Consider the following 8958-nt stretch of genomic DNA (forward strand, 5'->3'; position numbering starts at 1 on the left):
ACCTTCCTGTAACCTCTGGTCACACACACAGCTCCCTGTTATTTCCCGTCTAATTCACCCAGAAGTTTCTCCTCTTTGAATCCACTCCTCCTCTCCTCTACCACTCCTCTCTCTTTCTGTTCTTCCGAGGCCTCTCCTCATCCTCTTTTCTCTCAGTTCTCTCTCTCTCTCTCTGTGTGCTCTGTGTTGGCGGCGTGAACCATGTCCCTGCTGAAGTTGCAGTTCCCCCTGCAGCGACGCGTGCGTCTGGCCCAGGGCCTGTGGCTGCTCTCCTGGGTGGCCGTCATCGCCGGGGCCTTCACCTTCTTCCTGGGCGTGTACCTCAAGACTGAGCTGATCCGCAGGGCCGAGGTAGCTCCTGACACGCACGCGCACACACACACACACACACACACACACGCACACAGACACACACACACATGTACACACACATGCACACACGCATGCACACACACACACACACACGCACACACGCACACACACACACTCACACACACACACACACACACACACACACACACACACACACACACACACACACACCTGTCCCCTCCAACTGTTCCTACTCTGTCAAAACCTGTCTATCAGACACCTATTTGGACATCAGTTGGTCCTGGGTCCGTCTTATACAAAACTTATACAAAACATCTGTTCCTCTTCTAGCTCACTCTCACTCCTCTGAAGTCAGGCTGCCGGCCATGTGCTTTGGCTTGAATCTTGCAAACACTTTCTCATCTGTTTTTCATGCACGTCACGTGTTGTAGCTGTGACTCATGGGGGAGGGGCGGGGGGGGGGGGGGGGGGGGGGGGGGGGGCTGCCATGAACGCTGAGCACTCATGACAAACTAAAAGGTCAAAACCTTTCATCTAGATCTCAAGGGTGTAATGAATCCAACGGGTTATTGATTACTGATGGCTTCAATTGGTGACTTTCACAACAGGAAACATTGATTTCCATTGAGCAACAGGACACCCGCTGATCACGAATGCCTGCTTTCAGCATTAAATGATTTTCAATATGGAGCCCAGATTGGATAAGTTCCTACATGACAGTCAAAGAGAACAAGCTGCCCAGGTTAGGGTTAAGGTCAGCCTTGAACATAACATCGATAAAATACAAAGGACAACATCTAAAGTACATACAATTAAAGTACTTTTACTTTACAAAGACAAAAGCCAAAGTGAATAATGTTGAGAAACAGATGACTAGAGGTAGAAATCAGAGTACAGGCTCATTGTAATGCATGGAATGGAATAAAGAATGGTATTCCATTCCAATAATTCCATTTCATGCATTACAATGAGCCCGTCCTCCAATTTCTCCCTCCACCAGCCTCCCCAGATGCAGTTCTATTGTAACTTCCACTCGTCATACTAGTTTATGAAAAAGCACAATGGGAGCTTCATCATGGAGTAGGACATGCTATGGTTCCTCTTGTGCACCATTTCAATGTAGTTACTCCAGGATAAAGCCACACAGGAGCAGAGTAATGCATTGTTGTGACTCCAGACACTCCTTGACCTTTAACCTCTGGTCCTCCAGGTGATGGATAACACCGAGATCCACATCGTCCCCAACATCCTGATGCTGGTGGGCCTGGCCTCCATCGGCACCAACCTGTTCGCCGGGAAGGTGTGCCAGGATTCCCTGGACCCCGCCAGATTCCCACGCTGGAAGTCCTTCCTGCTGCCGTTGTTCGCTACGGTGCTGCTGCTAGCCAGCATGCTGGTGGCGGCCGTGGTGCTGAGCTACGCCCTGCAGGGCCGCCTGGAGGAGTCCCTGAAAATCGGCCTGAGGAACGGCATCCGTTACTACCGCGACACCGACGTCCCAGGACGCTGCTTCCAGAAGGAGACCATCGACCGGCTGCAGATGGAGCTGCGGTGCTGTGGGAACACCAACTACAGGGACTGGTTCGAGGTGCAGTGGGTCAGCAACCGTTACCTGGACTTCACCTCCAAGGAAGTGAAGGAGTGAGTGAGAGGGAGGGGGACGGAGACCCAGTTAGGCCCACACACACCTTCACTGAGGTGTCGATTCACATGGGAATACCATAAGTATCTCATACACACCAAGTGTCGTATCATAAATGTGTTATAAATGTATCATAAATGTGTTAGAAATGTATGTATGAAATCCTCTTCATCTTCTTCTTTCCTCTCCAGTCGTGTGCGTAGTAACGTGGACGGTCGTTACCTGATAGACGGAGTCCCCTTCAGCTGCTGTAACCCCGCCTCTGCCAGGCCCTGCCTGCAGCAGAAGCTGTTGAACAACAACGCCCACTACAACTATGAGCACCAGAGTGAGGAGCTGAACCTGTACAACCGCGGATGCAGACAGGCTCTGGTTGACTACTACATGGGCCTGATGAACACCATTGGTCCTGGGATACTGTCTGTCATCTTCATGCAGGTGCATACACACACACACACACACACACACACACACACACACACACACACACACACACACACACACACACACACTCACAGACAAAACAATCACACAGACTGAACACACACACACAAACACAGACAAAACACACACACATAACACACACACAGCCAGACCAAACACACACTCAAATGCAGAAAAAAGAATAACACAAGGACCAAACACACACTTACAGGCAAAACACATAATCAAAGACTAAATACACACATGTGCAGACAAAGCACACACACTCAATTCACAAGATCACTCAAAACACACATAATGTCATGCAACACATGACATATGGCTCATCCTATTCCCATTGGGTGATATCCTCATATTGACCTATGACCTATATTTACAATTATACCTCATACAATTACAACATTATAAACACAATGAAATTTCACATCAAAGAGGTCCTCAATCTGTATTTTAAAACCGCCAGAACGACACCAGAACAACCAACTGTAATGTATTGACTTGACATTGACCCCTGACCCCTGACCCCTGTGATGTCATGCCATGTCATGTAGCTGACCGTGATGGTGAGCCTGAGGTACCTGCAGACGGCCATGGAGGGCGCGGCCGCCCTGGAGAACCCCGAGGACCCCAGCGAGGGCTACATTCTGGAGAAGAGCCTGAAGGAGACCCTGATGGAGTTCAAGGCCACCGTCGAGGCACTGATGCAGCTCGCACAGGTGCAGCCGGCAGCTGAGGGGGGGGCGGAGCCGGCTGATGCCGAGAAGGCAGCCGCTAGCTAGAGAGAAAAAAAAGACCAAATATGGTCTGAGGGCAAGAGGGATATGTCTGAGGCTTCTTTGTTCTGTGACCTCATGGTGCACTACAGCTCAGTGCTGGGTTTGACAGCTGACCGGTTTAGTCTTGATTTAGGCTGCATTGCAAGGCCTCAAACACAGGGGGATTTTATCATGCTACGCACAGACAGTTGACACAATGTACCTCTGTGCAGAGGGTTTTTGAAGCATGACAGAATTTGGAATCTCCCCCCACCCACCCCCCCCCACCCCACCCCCGTCCCTGTGGTGGAGAATGAATCAAGCCTAGAGGGGAACATGCGGTCAAGAATAAACAAAGTCAAGACACTGATTGACACATTACTGAAAGGCAACTCAGAACAACAGACACACACACACACACACACACACACACACACACACACACACACATGCACACGCACACACACTCACAACAACAATGTATATGCAGTACAAACACTATATAATATAATAGAACGATGCATGTACACACAAAACCACACTGACACACGTGCTATCACTATATAGACACACACATACACAGACATGCTGTACAGCACACTGATGTTCAGATACACTTTTTGAATCCAATCACCAAATCCAAATCACACAGCTAATGTAATGCAAATGCTCACTCCACATGTAAATTGACTACATTCAATGCTGGCTATAGAGTTTGTGACTGCACTGCTAAGTAACCTGTATGTTTGAAATATGCATTAAAGTTAGACGTTTTTAACAGGTTTTTTTTTGTTGCGTTATTTTTTTACTGATTGGATATGCCATGTATGCATTGATTAAGTTAATTTCAGTTCATCCAGTGGAATAGGATTGTGTGTGTGTGTGTGTGTGTTTGTGTGTGTGTGTGTGTGTGTGTGTGTGTGTGTGTGTTGCCAGGGGTGAAGCTGTGAGTCAGATCAATATCATCTGGTCTGCTCTGACATCTCTAATACAATCTCATAATCCTAATTTGGCTAATCCCAATACTGCATGTCCAAGCATGTCTCCATATAGCAACACTGGCCCTCATTGGAGATATGAAGAGCAACCATAACAATTGCCAATGTGTGGATAGTTCATATCAAAATAAAAAGCACAGATTTGGGAGTCAGAAATGTAACTGCTAACATTGCAATTCATCTTTTCATTATGTTTTTACAACAACTACAACTAAAATAAACCAGTGAAATTGTGGGCCCAAGGTCGAGCTTTCTCTGTTATAGGCTATTATCATGTCCCTTCTTCAAATGGGTTGAATTCACTGGTTTATTCACTTGTCACATATGTCTATCTATTCAAGTTTATGTTTATGCATCTTTGCAAAAAATGTTTCCGTACATCATGAATCCGCCAGAGTTCGCTGCTGCACTGAAAAGATCTCGAACCCCGTATGCCCGCTCACGGTCCGACTGAATGTGTAGGCCTGGCTATTATGTGATGCAGCAGGTGCCTTCCCTCTTGTTTTTCAGTTGAGATGAAGAAGAGTTTCAAATCTATCTGCCAAAACCCCACACGGCATTCCACCTTCACATTTGGCTCGGCTTCGTGGCTTTGTTTAATGGAAACAAACTCACCATCACCAAAGGTGACGGATGACTCTTCCAGCGACAGCACGAATGCAATGTGTGCGTTTTGAAATTCCGGTGTGGTTTTGCAATGTGCTCAGCACACCACCAGCGCTAACTGACTCAAGTGAGATAGAGGAAGAGGGAGGGAGGGAGGGAGGGAGGGGAGGCAGTGATGTCAAACCACTTGACGCATGATGGATTCTCTTTTTACTTAGTCTAATTGATGTGATTCAAATCTGTAGTTTATTTATATAATTGTATACGTTTGTAATTGATTTTATGCGACAACGATGGACTCTAACGTAATGGAAATATTAGAAGAGTTTATGGGAAGTGCGCTGGTGCGTTGGGTATGTGTCTATCCGAATCACTTTCAGTTGCTAGACAGAGTATTCTGTAGGCCTAGATAAAAGTGTAGGCTACTCTGTATTAAACATATACACAAAGGGATAGGCTACAGTGCGGCATAAGCCTACTGATATTATTATTGCCCATTTGGATGTATCTTGTTTGAAAGTAGCCACCTGTAAAAAATACAATATGTCCTTTAAGAATGTTCTCATTACTAAAACATTTATATTTCAGATACAACAGTTAAAACAGCATACCGGTAAATTGGTTTAATCAGTCCTGACTTTTGTCATTGTGAAAAGGACAGCAAAACATTTTAAACTTCTCCTTTTGACAGCTTCCCCTGTCCTCCTAGATTGCCTCTCTTGTTTATAACTGTCACTTCCTTTTCCTTGATCTCTTTACCTATCAAAAGCTTTGGTTGAGATGAATTTGTAGAACTGAACCTTTCATCGGTTGAGCACTTTAGATCATATGACGCCAGGGGAGGCTGGTGGAGATAGAAATCGGCAGATGGGCTCAACTGTAATACCATTTCTCATTCCATTCCCTGTATTACAATGACACCTGTCCTCCGATTTCTACCTCCATACAGCTTTAGGAATAACCTTCAATGCAGTTGTTATTGACCTCTGTTGGTTGTGCTCTTCAGTTATTTCCTCTCTTTTGTACATTTATCTCTTGAAAGTGTTCCATGGCCCCTTACCTTGTTCCCCAGGTGCAGCTCTTTGAGAGTATAACAGCCAGGGAGGACAACATCTCCCTCTACATGGAGGTGAACTCCAACTCCCAGACCACCCATGACCGCTATCTGAGACTAACCAATGGCATCTTTGTCAATGAAGTCATGAGGGTCATGTAAGTTTGCACCTTTGCCCTGTCTTTGATGGATATGGCTAAAAATAATATGTACATGGCCACCTGGGGAGGCAGGTGGAGGTGGACATCGGAGGATGGGCTCATTGTAACGCATGGAATGGAGTGAGGAATGGTATCAAACACACATGTCCTCCACCAGCATCCCTTTTGACCATCAAAGGTATCATAGCCAGCAGAATATTGGCATAATGTAACAGCCACCTGTAACTGGACATGCTCGTCCTAAATAGACTGGATCCACTGGAGGCAGAAACTGGAGGATGGGCTCACTGTAATGCATGGAACGGAATAAGGAATGGTAAAAAAACACATGTGGGTTACAATGAGCACGTCCTCCGATTTCTACCTCCACCGGCCTCCCCTGGTCTCTGGTCAGTATGCATGCAGCCTTCAGATCAGTAACCAGTCTGTGTTTCCTCTGGGACTGAACATGACCAGATCTTAGGAGCAAAGAGAGGCAGTTAAGTTAAGTTATCTCTGGAGGAAGGGGCGACTGACTAGCTCCTTCAGTTGTTTCCCACGACCTTACTAGCAGTGCCTTTCCCTCCGCCTCTCCCAGAGACCCCAACCCCAAGGTGGAGCACCTGTACCGCAGCGGGGAGAGACGACCAGATGCTCAGAGTCCAGAACTTCTCTATCCTCAACCGTCACCTGAGAGCCTTCTACCAGGTAACTGGAGGCCGTGCCGGAAAACCTGCTCATATCAAAATGACGCATGCCTATTTCTAGTTGATGTGGTTTGCTGTTTAGGAAATTACTCATGCGCTTCATGACACTGTCTGTCACTAAAAATTGTATGCAGGAGGCCACGGCTGAGTCTAGAGAGACAACAGCAAGGCAAAAACCTCTCAAGAAGTTATTTGAACACACGGAGAACAAGAGTCCTCTGTTATGTTCGCTGAATAAACATTTTTCCCTAGGGGACAAGTGATATGTGGGCTAGAGAGGCCACCATAGTTTGAAGTGTGGTGGGTTGTTTTGATGTTCTAGTGGAAGCTCGGGATGTACGCAAGTGTGCAGCCTTTTTATTCTCACAGAACATCCTGTGTTTCATTTCCTGCTTTTACAGAATATGAGTCATTCAAACAAGAATATGACTCATTCTAACGCACAAGGAGGGACACCAGCAAGCTGCAAGGGATAGGGAGAGGCTGAAATATTGTGGAATATGGGGGTTATTGTTGTCAGAATGTATTGTTGACTGGCTTGTGTTGTGTTGCTGGGAGGTCATTTTGTTTCTCATGGTCTTATTTATCATGGTTTCACTTCTTGTTTTGCGCTTCCTTGTCACCCTGACAGTGGGCCTAACTGTGAAACCTTAACCTTGGTCACTCTCTAGCCTTATTTCTCCCAGATATAGCAGTGTTGTCCTATATAGAAACAGGCATAAACATATATGGTACTACTCTTTTGATGAACATGTCGTAGATAAAGGTTTGATGCTTGTTTGTGGTTAATTGTGGTTAAGGAGTGCTCTCTCTCTGTCTGTCTCTCTCTCTCTCTCTCTCTCTCTCTCTCTCTGTCTCTCTCTCTCTCTCTCTCTCTCTGTCTCTGTCTCTCTCTCTCTCTCTCTCTCTCTCTCTCTCTGTCTCTCTGTCTCTCTCTCTCTCTCTCTCTCTCTCTCTCTGTCTCTGTCTCTCTCTCTCTGTCTCTCTCTCTCTCTCTCTCTCTGTCTCTCTCTCTCTCTCTCTCTCTGTCTCTCTCTCTCTCTCTCTCTCTCTCTCTCTCTCTCTCCTCTCTGTCTCTCTCTCTCTCTCTCTCTCTCTCTCTCTGTCTCTCTCTCTCTCTCTCTCTCTGTCTCTCTCTCTGTCTCTCTCTCTCTCTCTCTCTCTCTCTCTGTCTCTCTGTCTCTCTCTCTCTCTCTCTCTCTCCTCTGACGTCTGCTATGTTTGCACTGTAAACTGAACTGGCCAGCAGGGTGGAAAGTTTTGCCATTTCAAAGGCAGATTCAACAATTATGTCAAAGTTATGTGCTGTGACATTTAGTCCTGTATGGGCCAGGGGGAGTTGGGTAAATACATAAAGAAATATTGTCTCTCTCTCTCTTCATCTCTTCTCTCCCTGTCTCTCTCTCTCTCTGTCGCTCTCTCTCTTTGTCCCTCCCTCTCCCACGCCATCTCTTTTCCCACACCCTGTCCTTAGGAAGACCTACAGCAGTTGATTCTGATGCCCTCCCAAACATTGCCATTTTGGGGCAAGATCCTCTAACAGGTATGGAGACCCCTTTTTATAGGCACAGATTACCTCTTTAATCTGTCTTGTTAATGTCCACAACACACAAGGCCGCTTTACATGACTCCATATGTGTTAATGAATCCTCCTCTCTCTCTCTCTCTCTGGGGAGTGTGATCTTCACGAGAGTTGTCACTGTTTTCCCAGAGGCAGCCGTGGAGGAGCTGAGGAGACTGCTGCTGCTGTTACTGGGCTGCGCTGTACAGGTGACCTCACACACACACACACACACACACACACACACACACACACAGACACACACACACACACACACACTTGCATGCAGGAATGTGCGCACACACACACACACACACACCACACACTTGCATGCAGGAATGTGCACACACACACACACACACACACACACACACACACACACACACACACACAGGAATGTACACACACACACACACACACACTATCCCAATAAAAGCAGAAATGCCCTAAAAGCATATAAAAAGAAAAGTAACATTCCTGCCCATACTGACTGTTCTGTTGATCAAACGCAGTGTGAGAAGAAGGAAACGTTCATCCAGCAGATCCAGGCCCTCGACATCGACACCCAGGTTGGCCATCGCCACCTGTATCCAGGAGGTCTGTTCTCTGTCAGCCATTTTGTGCCAGAATTCTTATCCACATGTTGGTATTGCCATGGAGAGGTAAGAAACTGTTCCCTCTGCAGGTGACCCAGGACCCCCGGGCGGTGCTGCCCCTG

At 46.7% G+C, this 8958-nt stretch overlaps 2 protein-coding genes across 2 annotated transcripts in view; both read left to right on the plus strand.

The window, feature by feature from the left end:
* Window positions 1-201: 201 nt before the first annotated feature.
* On the plus strand, window positions 202-3198 carry rom1b (retinal outer segment membrane protein 1b; the record flags this gene model as incomplete). Its single annotated transcript, XM_083686789.1, has 4 exons — window positions 202-351; window positions 1544-1974; window positions 2167-2413; window positions 2971-3198. 4 exons carry the CDS (start codon window positions 202-204, stop codon window positions 3196-3198), a joined length of 1056 nt encoding a protein of 351 aa, XP_083542915.1.
* Window positions 3199-4988: 1790 nt separating this feature from the next.
* The window catches only part of ccdc88b (coiled-coil domain containing 88B), a 19810-nt gene continuing 15840 nt past the window's right edge, over window positions 4989-8958 (plus strand). The window contains 10 exon segments of the mRNA XM_083686368.1: window positions 4989-5131; window positions 5851-5990; window positions 6571-6607; window positions 6609-6680; window positions 8154-8181; window positions 8184-8222; window positions 8391-8449; window positions 8753-8812; window positions 8814-8837; window positions 8926-8958. The exon segment at window positions 8926-8958 is cut by the window's right edge and continues 15 nt beyond it. Of these exon segments, the coding sequence (XP_083542494.1) occupies window positions 5072-5131; window positions 5851-5990; window positions 6571-6607; window positions 6609-6680; window positions 8154-8181; window positions 8184-8222; window positions 8391-8449; window positions 8753-8812; window positions 8814-8837; window positions 8926-8958 (552 nt within the window). The 5' untranslated portion in view covers window positions 4989-5071.

The sequence above is a fragment of the Argentina silus genome, assembly GCF_951799395.1.
Source record: "Argentina silus genome assembly, chromosome: 15".
NCBI classification, from domain to species: domain Eukaryota; kingdom Metazoa; phylum Chordata; class Actinopteri; order Argentiniformes; family Argentinidae; genus Argentina; species Argentina silus.